This window comes from Ictalurus furcatus, chromosome 3 (genome assembly GCF_023375685.1).
Source record: "Ictalurus furcatus strain D&B chromosome 3, Billie_1.0, whole genome shotgun sequence".
NCBI lineage: Eukaryota > Metazoa > Chordata > Actinopteri > Siluriformes > Ictaluridae > Ictalurus > Ictalurus furcatus.
The window spans coordinates 6,241,370-6,256,301 of NC_071257.1; the positions used below are offsets into that span (position 1 = coordinate 6,241,370).

The following is a 14,932-nucleotide window of genomic DNA, read 5'->3' on the forward strand; positions in this document are numbered from 1 at the left end:
AGACTACAGTATGCTACCTCATATAACCACTCTTTACAGCCGCAGTGAGCAGAAAAGTATCTCACAGCATGTTAAATCTTGAGGCGGATAGGCTACAAGAGCAGAAATGGAATCTGAAGCTACAGTGGGCACAGGTACTATGAAGACCACGCAATAAATACAACACAACACTGACTGTTATAACAGTGTCATGGTGCAGAACATACAGTGACTGGAATAGTGTTTAATGAGTGAAGTCTTATCACTACGTCCTAGGAGCCTGGGAGAAGACCTTGAGTGTTGTGAGTAATGTGTCTATTGTGCTGTTTCTGTGTGACAGGTCATACTGGTGTAGGTAGACAGTGAATATAATGATGTATCTATGAATGCTGTATAATGATGATGATGATGATGATGATGATGATGATCATGACTATTATTATTATTATTATTACTACGATTCATTAATTATAATAATACAATATTATTATTATTATTATTCAGTAATTATAATAATTAATAATTATTATTATTATGAAAATATATTGTGTGAATATGCTGTGATGTAGGAATAGTACAACAATTCCTGGTTTTTGAGTAATTACTGAGTAAAATAATTAATAAATTAATTAACAGCAATTAATAAATTAATTAAGAGAGAGCGAGAGAGAAAAGTAAAACCAAATTCTGTTGGTTTTAAACTACATGGAGCGTTTCATAGTTAATTGAATCTGATTGGGGGAATTCTCCAGGGTGCTGAAAGGAGCCTCTTTTATAGCCAGGAGAAAGGACAGGGGCGGAGAATCGATCGTTTGTGACCACGCCCACCGCAGCGCAATTGGCCAGCACGCCGCGGAACGTCACGTGAGTGAGACCCCGCAAGCTTAGGCCGCTGAATTATAGATGAAAGCGCTCGAGCTGAGAAATGTAGATTGGGTCCCGCGCGCGCGCACCTCATCTCGCGCAGCGCACGACCGACCGAACGTTCCGAACGTTCTTTCCAGCCTCCAAAAAAATAAAAAAAAAACAATCCACAGGACGACAAGATGACTCCTGAAAAACCCTGATAAAAGTCGTGTCAGGCGCCTCGTTTTTATTTAAAACAAAAACAAACCATTAAAAAAAACAATCAATCACTTAAGAACAAGGAGACGCAAAAGAGGCGCGATGCTCGGAGCCGTGAAATATGGGACAGCAGTCGCTCTGCTGTTGTTTACTGCATTGCTCTTCTTCACCGGAGCCACCGAGGAGGGAATTTTCACAAACCATCTTTTAGTGCAATTACACGAGGGAGGGAATGAAGATGCACACCAACTTGCACTTGAGTATGGCTTTGGGAGTGCCAGACAGGTAAGAATCGATCACGAAATTGCAAAACACACCAAAAATAGGTTCTTATTTATGCTCGAGATTGCTTGCTGCTGAAACTTGAAGACTACTAACAAAGCCAAAACATCCTTTAACAGCCCATAGTTTTGATCTGTCAGACATATGCCGAATAAAGAAGATGTTCTGTAAAGCCTTTGCAAGCAATTGAAGAGTCATTTGTTCAGTTAAATGCACAAAGTTTACAAAAGAGATGGACAATTGGCCAGCACTTGTTTTTCCTCCTTCTCAGCTGAAATGAGGCTTTGTGTTGTGGTCAGTTAAAGTTTACGAACCAAGATCTAATGAGTTGTCTGTTCACTAACAAGAGTGTTATAGCACACACAGAACTGCACCTTAACACTAACACTTAACCATGAAAACATCAGTATACAGTACATTAAACAAAGAATATACCTTTTTTTTTTTGGAAATAAAAGGCAATGTTCAAACAGCCTCTTGCAAACTGCTGTATGTTCATATCAGTCACCAAACCTGACATGTCTTTTGATCATATCTACTGATTAAAGTTGCCAAAATAAATAAATAAATAAATCGTGACAGGTTTCCAGTTCAGTTTCAAATCAATCGTGTGCAGGTATAGATGTTGAGAACATATTTCCCTTACATATATTCCATACTATACCCTTAAAATGATCGGAATATGTATGTGTATATGTATATTCATGTATATGCATTTCTAGCAGTCATGAACCTCCAAATAAATCACCTTTAAAATGACATCTTTAAGACAGCCTGTACAATCAGTATCACTGTAATCTTCAGCCACACTATACATATATAACAATATAGCCGTAGTTCAGAACCAAACAGTAGGCTACATTATGACGTCAGAAATTGTCCAATCACACGGATGGATGGATGTGCAGGATGTGAGATATACATAACCAGTGTCTCGTGTCCATTGATTTGAGTAAGAGACATAAGTTTTCTTACTGATAATAGAAAATACTACTGCCTGTTCACACAACATTAAAGTACATCCACTGCTAGTCATCCATTTCTGAAGCATACTGCCCTCCAGTGTCCTGCCGCTTATTTATTCAGTAATCATAAAGCAAATTTATTAGTGAATTGAGGATATTATTAATGTTATGATAAGTTTGGTCAAATGTCAAAATATGAGCTGTGTGTGTGTGTGTGTGTGTGTGTGTGTGTGTGTGTGTGTGTGTGTGCAGTGGACTGTTACAACATCTAATGATGTGGAAAGCAGGTCTGGTCAGGCATTCAAAATTTCCCATGCTTGTAGCCTAATTTTTCTATTTAGAAGATTTCACATACTGTATCACAGAAATGATGCATCGACTCAACTTTGTAATTGTGCTGAAATTACTTTGTCTCACTCCCATGCGCATTTAAATCTGTAAACTGGACATATATCTCAAAGATAGTTCTCTTACTTATCACTCTTGGGCCTCGTTTGACGTTTGGTCTGGTTGTCATCTTTTTTCCAGTAAGACACTATTACACATAGTCGAAAATCTTTAGTAAGAATTCATCTGGATAGAAAAAAGGGCATTTATCACGGTCAATCCAGTGACCTTGAAAAAATCTTTAATTGAACATAATGAACGTATTATATTTGTTCCATCGCTGGCCGCTAATGCACAGCCACGTACACCTTAGATATTTTTACAGAATCTCATACAAGCTGTTTGTCTTTTCTTCAAGCTTCCCTTCGGCGAGAGACTTTTTCATTTCTACCCCCGGGACCCTCCTAAAACAAAGAGGAAACGCAGTCTTCGTCGCCACCAGCATCTGGATGAGGACCGACGGGTGAGCCTACAAGCTCAGTGTTTAGTTCCCATAGAAACCGGCCCAATTCCAGTCCCTGGAAAACAATAGTTAATAGGGGAGGGTGATGCAGCCTAAAAAATTAGATCACCATGTTTTCAAAGGTCTTAATAATAATGTTCATCGCAGCATACTGTACATAATAATATTAAAGAGGGTGGGAGAACATTGTAGCTTGTTAAACAGTATTTTTGTCTATTTATATATATAAGACATTATATATAAGTCCGTGCTGTTTATCAGTACTTATCATCAGGGCCAATCCCAAGGCTAATGCTTTCCTGGAAGAGTTTAAATATCATTATAAAATTATTTGATGAGGGGGAAAAAATGAAAATTGAGCAACACCATATACATTTTTGTTCTGTTCATATGCAGTATAATGATATTTAAAAAAAAACCTCGTCCTGCTCGGCATCCAGTTAGTACACACTGTACCTTTCTGAAATGTAAAATAGTAAATAATTTGATACGTAAAGTATTTCTTAATAAAAATCAACAAACATGTCAGTAACACACTGTTAGTGAGAAACATAAAACTCCTTTAGAGTTTGTTAATAAAGACATGGTACTGGTTGTATTCAGAAATGGAAAAAAAAAGCATGATATATGCTATAAAACTAACATACTAGTGAGTAACAATTAAGGCAGGCAGCCTTACTCAGCTTTCTCGTCAGAGAAAACACGTCACATATTGCACAGACTTGCTGGAAACGTGGATGTCTTTTTGACTTTTGGCGAATAGGTAGGGTAGCAGAAATAAAAACGGATGTTTCTGCCATATAAGGAGATATACACTTAACTGTGATTATACACCGAATCACTCCTTTGCATTTTATGGCGTACTTAAACTAGTTTTCTGAAATAATTCTTATTTACTTTCCCTTTTTCCCCTGACACCATGGGAATCATGAGTTTGGCTGCTTCCGCCTCTACTGTATATAGTAATTCATGAGTGTAGATTTATGCAAATTGCTATGTTAGATGCACACATGGCCTTTAGGATAGACTGAGGCTCGTCGTCATACACATGTGAATAAGAATGAATGTAGTGTTTATGCAGCTATTCGATGAGAATTCCGGCTGAGGCGATGCATTTATCAGCAAATTTACACACAAGACGGGATAGGCTTGAAAAGGCACAAAAATTCCAAACACATTTATGAGCATGTTTTTTTTTCTACAGAATTTTGTAGCTGATAAACCTTGAAGCCTTAACTGGAAGAGAAATGTTTCAACACTGTTAAGTCTACGAGCAGCTGCACGAGCTGGTGGTCATGCACTTTTAAAATGGTGTACGCTTAGTTTTGAATCATTGTATGTTTTATATGTATACTGATTTAAATAAGCACTCTGTATAGGCTACCCAATCATCAACTGTCAGGTTTCGGTGAGTCTGTAGCCCACTGTAGCCTCAGATTCCTGTTCTTGGCTGACGGGAGTGGAACATGATACCATCTTCTTCCGTTGCAGTCCATCCGCCATGATGCTTTTCTGCTCACCACAGTTGTAAAGAGTGGTTATTTGAGTTACAGTATCCTTCTTGTTAAGTCAAACCTTGTTACGTCTGACCGTTCTCGTCTGACCTCTCTCATCACTGCTCACTGGATGTTTTTCACACCATCCTGTTTAAATGCTACACAGATCCCCAGAGCTTTTCAGCAGTTTCTGAAATACTCAAACTAAACCTGTCTGGCACCAACCATGCCAGTCACTGAGATTTGTTCACATTTGTTGCCTATTCTGATAACGGATACTTTTGACCTGCATCTGCATGGCGTTATGAATTATGCTGCAACATGATTGGTTGATTAGATAATTGCACGAATGAACAAGGTAACAAGTGCTCCTATTAACGTGGCATGAGTAAGTGTATTTGTTCTGTACAAAACATTGTGAATGAAGAAATTAAGTATAGCTATGTGATATGAACAGTAGAGGTAATGATGCAGGAACACGCAGAGTTTGGAACGCTTATGGAACGGTGTTAAAATGAACACATATTTACTAAAGCTACTACAGAGTTGTTTTTTTTAAAGTGACGTTGGTATTTGGCACCATTGGTATTTAAAGTGACACGAGCAATGCTTTTAACAGCTGTGTTTGAAATCTAAAATGATCATTAAGTTTATCGGCTTCTCAACAAATTCTGTGTCAGGCATCAATAAACGTTAAGCAAAGGACTATTCAGACTTGTGCTGGTTAACCTTTCAACAATCAGTGCAAGGACATAGACGAGCTTTTTCAAGTCTTAACCTGTATTCAAGGGTTTGACATAGAGTGCCTCATATTGATCCTGTACTCCGGTTTTCCTACTTCGGCTCAGTTCATGCTCACTGTCCAATCAGTTAGCTGTTTTCTCTGAGACAATCGCAGTGTTTGCTATGCTCTCGATCCTCTTTATGTCTTCCTTTTTTGTCCTTTTGTGTTGCTGAGTAACTGCCTCATTATAGGCTACGTATGACCTTTTACCTACGACACCTCAGAATATGCCAGAGTATGTAGAAAGAACAATTTAGAGTACAGACTTTTGATTTTATGTTTTGGTTGTTTGAGTTATTACTTTATTACATGTCATGAAGCGAACACTGGTTGAAAAGGTCTTGGGTACCATTTTGAAGAGCAGCGGTGACTGCCAGAGATCAGACAGGCTGTTGTCAATAATGTCCTATAGCTCACACCAGAGGAGCAGAAGTGCTGAGCTTGATAAGACAGGAAGATGCATAGATCATTGAGGATGTTTATATGTGTTCTCTGTGTTGTGATGATACATAGCTTATCCAACCTACTGGATTTTTTTTAATGTATAGGATTTACTCCTGGCTTAGATTTTCTTACAAATTAATAGCCATTGTCTAACCTTTTGGACTCAACACTTATGCTACAATATTTCCCAGACTTGGTTTCAAGCCCCTAGTAGTCATATGTAGTGTGCATTCTTTTAACAATGTGCTATTTTTTGCTTTGGTTGTGCTGATAACTCAGACAGATACCACATACAAACCACCTGTTGATGTATTTAGAATGATTGCAGAGCTGTAATGAAATCTTGGGAAACTCCTAGGCTGAACCTTTTATTGCTTTGGTTATGCATTTCAGACTTTCTGTTAACTTAAACAAGCCTGTGGTCAGTCAAATACACAGTGCATAGACTATTAAGGAAAAAAAATGGAAGCCTTCCAATCCTTTTTGTCACGATTGGAGGTGGAGACGGATGCAAGTGCCGATTATAAGTTTTAATAAAGACTAAAACAATACACAAAAAGACACTATGACCTCGTGGCAAAACACTAAGGCTAAAGATAAACATAAACCAAAGGCCATCAACACAGTAACAGGACCAATAGCAAAGAAAGCCAAATGTAAAACAACCAGTGTAGTGCAAACTGTGGCTATAAATACCTGTAAGTGCTCTTAACAAGAATGAAGCTCAGGTGCAGGTGGTCATGTGACATGATGATGTGGTGCAGTGGCTGCTGGGAACTGTAGTCCAGAGCTCCTTCTCTGATATTACATGACACTTTCCAAATCCCTATTCTATCCATGTTTTACATTTTATACATCCAAAAAAAATCTATGCACTATAGTATTATGTGCTGCCATGCTATTACTATTTATCCTGTAAGGCTGGAGAAATTATGCAGCTGAGGGGAGAATATGAATTTTGGACAGGACATAAACTTGAAGGTTTTAGGGAAGCAGGGTTTACTTAATTCCTGCTTATAGTGTTTGTTTGTTTTTTGTTTGTTTATTTGTTTGTTTTTTGTTCAGGTACACTGAAAATGGAAATAATTGTAGTTCTTGTACCAGCATTTAACATATCTTATACCATAATTCTCAAATTGGATTGATCATAAGTTGTTGATTATCTAAACCAGGAACTTGTCCCATGGATGTTCCATAACATTAAAGGTAACTATATATGTTTAAAAACCATAATGTGCCATTCATAATTAAATAAAAAATAATAATCATTGGCACACTGCTGTGGTATAAGAGGAATAAAACACTTCAGTGTGCTGTTATAGGAAAATTATCCACTTATAGGTGGTAAGAGTAACTTGTCTGGCCACTTCACACCACCCCGTCATGGATTATTATCTGTAACAGCATATCCTGATGAGTAAGAAATATCAAATTACACACGTGAAATCAATATACTCGAAGGATTTGTCACTCTTGCTCCACAATCTCCTCTTAAGCAGAGATAATATGGTGCTCAAAATGTAGCATCTGAGATATTTAGTCTTTAAAATTAGTTGTTATCACGAGGATTTGATTTTATTGTGAAGATCAGAAAAAACACTATACGAAAATTTGATGTCATGAGGTTTCATAGATTCAGACATTTCTGAAGCACCTGGTATGCCATTGTGCAATTTTGCACACAAATAATTTCAAAACAGCAAAACAGATGGAATGAGGGTGGTGTGGAAAGTCTAAAAACCGCTGCCAATGAGTCAACCTTTTCTTTCAGAATTTTGAGATATTTTTGAAAATTTTATTTCCAAATGTGTGAGATGTGTGTACCATTTATGACAAAATAAAAACCAAGACCCACAACACAAAATTCATATGAATCCTAACACGTGTGAAAATCTTTGACTGTTAAACACACCACTTGTTCCAACCAGGATATTTTCATGTTCGTGAATTTCCCAGCATTAGCATAAGCACAGTGAACCATTTTACAGCAGTTTTCAGGGACTGCACACTGACATTTAACTACATGAGATGCATTTTTTTAATGTGTAAACTGCGTGCTGAGGTAGAAAAGAGGGCACTGCTGGGAATTCTCACTTCTAATTGAGAAGAAATGGTCTGTTTTCGATATAGTAGACCTCTCTTGCTCGTTTTATTTCATATTCTTTAAACGGTTTCTCTTAAAGCCTTGCCAAGAATTTCATTAAAACAGTACTTAGCAAGCTACCTGCTCCCACAGATTCCCGTCGAATCTCATTTATGCCATACGACAGCTGGCGATATTCGCTGATCTGCATATCTGACTGCTATTTAAAGAGGGGGAGCTAATGAAATCTTTTGGGAATGACATGTTGAAATAACCAATATATGATGCTATTAAAGCACCCAACGAATTTAGTATAATAAAATTCAACAGCATGTTCTTCAGGATTATTCTTGACAGCTTACTTAATAGGCTACCCATAAATCCATGACAGATAGGGTTAGGGTTTTATACTCAGCATATACTGACAAAAATGGGCAACATATGACACATTTTTATTATTTCTTCAATCGAAAATGAGATCTTTATCATATTTGGGATTATCCAATGGTATCGCATTAAGGCTACAGTAACTCAAGTAACCACTCTTTACAGATGTGTTGAGCAGAAAAGAATCTCAGAACATGTAAGAAATTGAAGTTTGAGGCAGATGGCCTACAACAGCAGAAGACCACATCAGGTTCCACTCCTGTCTGCCGAGAACACGAACCCGAGGCTACATTGGGCACAGGTTCACCTAAACTGGACAGTTGAATACTGGAAAAAACATTTCGGTGAGCCTGTGTTCACTGTAAACTCATGTTTTTGGTTGACAGGAGTGGAACCTGACGTGGTCTATAGATACATATTCAATCATACACAACTCCAGTCCTTCCTCTTCTATCTTATGAAAGTTCTAATATGGAAGGCTTTAAATAAGTTATATCCCTGGTGAGTTAGCTTCCCATGACTTGCACAATTTTTCATCATGGTTTCGTGTATAACTATATTTAAAGAAGGATACCATTTCAGCATATTCAGGTGTTGAACATACTGACAGCACAATGTCAAATCGTTTCAATTTCATCCTTTCCTGTTAAAAAAAACCCCCAGGATTATCCAGGGACGCAGCCTTCTCTTTAATTACAGACTTGCTCATTTATTCTGTATTTCCTGGCGTCACCTTATATCTAAGGCAACTATTGATAAAGAATTCATTGACTTGAATGGCATATTATTAACCCGAAATTACACAGAGCAATTGTGAGGATTTGTTTGTTCTATTGCCTTATATAATATACAATATTGTATATAGTCATTGTTCTGATGGCTATCAAAGAGCTTTCAAAGCCTTTCTTAAATTAGCCCTGCCTTTAATCTGCACAATGTCTGTTCGATGAAAGCGAGAGAACATGCAAATCCGAGAGCACAATACAGGCGTTCTTTGTTCCGAAGGTCTTATCACACCACATACTGTCTGCTGAATATGGGTCTGGTCTCTGTAGGTTTCAGCTTCTGTTGTGATATGGAGTACAGCCCAGGAGATTTAACAGAGTGATAAATGTGTCATTCATATCCAAAAGTAAATCTCATGAATTCTCATATTTCTTATGATATTTTCAGTAAAAAAAAATATTTGTGAATGATTTCAGAAAATGTCAGTGCTTGCGCGTTTTATTTTATGTCTCAGGTAAAAAAAGTGATTGTACAGGCGGGATTTGAACGTCAGAAGAGAGGCTATCGAGACATCAATGACTTTGACATCGGTTTGAATGATCCACTTTTTACCAAGCAGTGGTACCTTGTAAGTAATTACAACTTTTATTGTCTTCATGCCTTTATGCCTGACCTTCAATACCATAGCTGTTCATGGCAAATCAATCAGAATGGCTGATAATCTTCCATCCATCCATCCATTTTCTATACTGCTTATCCTTCAAGGTCGGGGGGAACCTGGAGCCTATCCCAGGGGGCATCGGGCACAAGGCGGGGTACACCCTGGACAGGGTGCCAATCCATCGCAGGGCACAATCACACACATTTGCACACCCATTCATACAATATGGACAATTTGGACATGCCAGTCAGCCTACCATGCATGTCTTTGGACTGAGGGAGGAAACCGGAGTACCCGGAGGAAACCCCCGCAGCACGGAGAGAACATGCACACTCTGCACACACAGGACAGTGGCAGGGATCAAACCCCCAACCCTGGCAGTGTGAGGCAAACGTGCTATCCACTAAGCTAGTGTGCACCCGGCTGATAATCTTAATTTAAATAATTTTTCTCTTCGGCAATCAGTGTAATCCTCGAGCCAGCATCTTCAACACGCCTTCTCTATTCCTCCATGACTTTATCATCCCTGGGTACTATGTCTGCTTTATGAAAACAGAATGTCACCTTTATTGAGCTTGTCATTTTTAAATGTCTCCCAGCAACCGGTCTATTATCAGTGACCTTTATTTTGCCCTGTAACATTGTTATGGTTGTGACTAATTTTATAATGTCCACACACCTGGAGTGTTCAGCTCATGTGAACAGGTCCATATTGTGTTGTTGATTAGATAAATACAGGGCAGGCGGACGGCACTCCCGGGCTGGACCTCAACGTGGCTGAGGCCTGGAAGATGGGCTACACTGGAAAAGGAGTGACCATCGCCATCATGGATGATGGTATATATATATATAATTTTCCATTTTAATTAGTTAACTTCTACCTACTGTTTTCAGTGACATACTTTTGAATGATCTATTTTGCTTATGTATTATATTTATACCACTGATAAAGCATATGTTTTGCAATTTTGACAGGTATCGATTATTTACACCCAGACCTTGCTTCCAATTATGTGAGTATACATAATCCTCTTGTGTATACTATAGGGATGTAAAAAAAATAATAATTAAAAAAACCATTATTTCTAAACTGGTACAAATACAAATACCAATAGGGGGTGCACAATTTTTTTTTGTAAGCCACAAATATATTATTGTTTTCTTTGCTGAAGTCTTTTAACCTTTTTTTAATTGGATAAGCTAGCTTTTCTCTCAAGGCATCTGGTTGAGACTACATATATACTCTGGGACTGGGATCCTGTGGGAACAGGTTTTTACTTTCATGCAGGCATGAGCAGGCAGTCAGATACAAAGCTCACGGGACAAAGAAAGACCATGTTCATTAATGTGTGATGCATTTGCAGCATTCATTCATCCTTAGTAACTGCCTAGTCCGGGTCGTGGTGGTTTAAATCAGGCTATTATTTTGTTTTTATTTTTAGAAATAGAACCAACTAAATTTGTTAGGTAATATTGTGGGCAGTTAAAAAAGAAAAATAATATCTGTGCAAGAGGGTTAGGTTTAGGTCGAGACCAATTATGAACTCGAGCGATGTAGCTGAGGTTGAGGAGCTGTCAGAGGCAGAATTCATGCTACCATGCACACCATGTTTTTTTCCCACCAGCGTTTTACAGTGTTTCCTGGGATATAGTGGTAGGGGTGATATTTAATAAAAATTATATGAATAAAATAAAACAGATAATTAAATAAATTAATGAATTGTTCCGGTTTAAGCCACACGCTATACAGACAGTGACATTATGTTACACCCATAGTGTAGTTATTTTATTTTCTCCTGTGGATGGATATCCACTGTGGTCTAATATTTTCACAGAATCAGCTGTTCTGAATAACTCTAAATCATACAGGCAGTGTTACTGTGGGGTTTTTTTTCCCCTCAATGAGCTACTGATTTGTTGTAGTGCTGTTTAGTACAGAATTGGCCAAAATCATAGATGCTACAGCATTACATTTAAGACAAATTAATTATAGCATGGTACTCTTAATCTTAATCTAGGTAGGTAATTTGTTGAACAGAAACCTTATTTGTTTTAGTACTAAAAACTAGAATCCAATTTGCAGTAAATGTACTATATTTTATTGTTTTCAGGGATTTCCTGCTATTCCTCAGTGTCTGTGATATGCAGCGCAATAATTTTACTCCAAACATTATTTTCGAAGTCATTTTAACCATTTCTCCTGGAAAGCCTTTCTCTGCTTTTCCAACTAATAACCAGCTTTAATTGAAAACGTCTACTATTCATTAATATTCATAAGCAGACCTCTGATGGTCATAAATATTCATTAGTTGAGATGTGTCCAGTACGAATCTAATGTGATGCAGGAAGAAGCGGAACAAAATACTTAACTTCTATAATAGCAAGACATTTCAGAGCAATGGATTTATAGAACGCTTTATTAACAATAGTCTACATAATTGTAGGACTCAGCAAGCCAGCGAGGTGGAACAGCTAATCGCATTCTCAAGGAAGGGAGAAGCATTTTGCGTGCTGTCTTTTTTAAATGAGTGTTTTGTAACCTGTCTCAGTTTCCAACCTGAGAAATTAATACAGTGATTCTTTTTTTTAATGTAATAATAAATCTTTCTGTGTTATCAATGCTGTTCTGAGAGAAATAAGGTGAATAGAATGATTGGAGAGAAGAGCTGGATTTCAAGTAATTTATTTATTGCTTTCTGTGGCTAATGTTTGCTACAAACTACAAAGATAAACCTGAGTCATAGACGACGTTTACATGCACGTCAAATTCTGTTTAAGGTCTATATTCGGGTTGCAGCCATATTCCGAATACGATGTTTATATGCGTACAGGTATCGGAATATTCCTGTATACATGGTTGCGTCCGTTTAGCCGTTTAGAGTTGCCATTCCTAAATGCCTAGCCTACAGCTAAGTATCTGTTAGCATTCACAATTCCATGCGGACTGAGCATGCGCATATATCTCCTTTCAGTGGATTTTCTGAATAAGGTGTTTACATGCAACACTTTTCTGATTAAAACAGGCATCTTCCAGGGGTGGGATTCAGAATTTGAGGAATGAGAATCTTGTCTTAATCTGAATCGGGTAACCGGATTTCAGTGTTTAAATGACTCAATACTAATTAGAATATCACCAAATTCCAATTCATATCGGTATACTTTACTGTGCATGTAAGCATAGTCATATTCGCTTGAATCATACGTTGACTAGCCTCTCAAGATGCAAACACATCTCGAGTGTGATTTAGAGAGCTGCATCTCTTTTATAATACCACCAAATGCCAAAATAGAGGCAGAAGCTAACAGTCACATCCTTTAAGCCTGAAGAAATACAGTATGTTCCAGTAGGTTCTGGAAAGATATTTCTTTCCTTGCTGTCGAAGACACATTCGGCTTGTGTGTGCAATCCTACCTGGAACTAATGACGGGTTTTCTTTTGCGTGGTGAGATGGGATCAGACTGCACCTTGACAATTAATAAATGCTGCCATTCTCCCATCACAAATCTCACTCAGTAGAGATTTCAGACCTGACTGCCACAGATAGAATTAACATCTCTCCATTCTTTATATTTCTCTTTCTTCTGGCTGCACCCTCTCAAAGGCAGCAGGCGATTTAACAAGTACATGTTCAGCTTATGTGAAGTCCTGATTCAGGGTTGGAGTCTTGCGAGTGTAGTGTGTGGGCTGTGAGTCTCACCATGCCTTCGAACATGGAGGAGCCTTAACCCAAAAATAACCTTTGCTTATCTATGGCGCTGGGTGATGCCAGCGCACGCTCCGCTGGGTCGATGTCTCCTGCCGAGCCAGGCTGAAACAGTCATTTACTGCCTCCTCCCCCCTCTCCTCCTCTCCTTTCCTCTCGCCTTCTTTTTTCTCCCCTCCTTGCTGCTACTGTTTTATTTAGCACCAATTCCACCCAGAGCTCCAGCTCCCCGTTCCCTCTGAATTATCAGAACACATGCAGGCATCTTTGCTGCAGCATACACAGTATTCCAGTTCTACAGTGCCCTAGGACCAAGACACACTGCTTTATTTGTCTCTATTTTTAGTCGAGGAAGGTCATTTATAGTCTACTAAGAAAATAAATCTTGATGAATTTGCTTAGCTGAAACGGTATGTAGGTTTTATGACTGCGCTTGACTGCATTTTTAGGCGGCATTTTTAGGTGGCCCTTCTCTCTCTCTCTCTCTCTCTCTCTCTCTCTCTCTCTCTCTCTTTGTTTCTCTGCCTTTCCGCCAGACATAACAGATAACAAGCACAAGCTGCCAGTGCTCAACTCTGTGCAGCTTTATGTATATTTATAAGTTGCCATGGCAATAACTTGATATCTTTTACACACAAGGAATATCCCACACTCATCTTTTTATGTGTTATATATATAACCAATAAATTATGTACCATATCTACAGTATACTGCATGCTCTCCTGTGTCTGTGTGGGTTTCCTCCAGGTTCTCTGGGTTCTTCCCCTCAAAAAAAAACCAAAAAAAACAAAACATGCCAATAGGTAGATTGGCTACACTACAGTGTCCCTGTGTGTGAATGACTGTGAGTGTGAATATGTATGGTGTGTATATATAAAACCTTCCTTCTTTATCCATCTTCACAGATTTGTTCATTTGGATGGTTCCTTACAGATATTTCTGTATATGATCACCGCTGCCTGTGCACACTGTTCTTGTCTGTATCTTGGAACCTGCTTTTAGGTGCTTGATACAATACAAATGCTGTACTTTGATTCATGCAATGGAATGAGCATAAATACAATTAATGTCAGTTTTTTAAGGACACGTAAATTCAGTGGCATTAAATTTAATTGAAATACTAATTAACTCTTTTGAGTGACATTTGACAACTGCGTATAAGCCAATGTTGCCTCCTTTGACTTGTTCACTTCCCCATTTAGCTCCATCGAGTAATTATTGCACCGAGTGGTCAAAATATAGAACCAGTGCTAATAGAGGCCTATTGGGCCACGACTCATGGTGCCCCATGCTCTCTCTACAAGCATTTTGTTTACGAATAGGGTTGGAGCAGTGGACAGGACAGTTGATGAAATGACCTCTTCTGTGTTCATCTTGCATACTGTGACAGTGGCGATGGGAATCACACCTGCTGTACTGAACACAGTTGAATTTCTTTTTTAAAACATCCATTTGAATGGAAGTTCAGAAAGAGCAATCTTTTTAGTCCACGGTTTTCTGCCCTTT

General features: G+C 38.3%; 1 protein-coding gene across 1 annotated transcript in view; it reads left to right on the plus strand.

Moving 5' to 3' along the window:
• Window positions 1-857: 857 nt before the first annotated feature.
• Window positions 858-14,932, plus strand: part of pcsk2 (proprotein convertase subtilisin/kexin type 2) — a 37,126-nt gene continuing 23,051 nt past the window's right edge. The window contains exons 1-5 of the mRNA XM_053620516.1: window positions 858-1,329; window positions 3,037-3,141; window positions 9,576-9,689; window positions 10,451-10,559; window positions 10,698-10,735. Of these exons, the coding sequence (XP_053476491.1) occupies window positions 1,147-1,329; window positions 3,037-3,141; window positions 9,576-9,689; window positions 10,451-10,559; window positions 10,698-10,735 (549 nt within the window). The 5' untranslated portion in view covers window positions 858-1,146. The remainder of the gene's footprint in view (window positions 1,330-3,036; window positions 3,142-9,575; window positions 9,690-10,450; window positions 10,560-10,697; window positions 10,736-14,932) is intronic.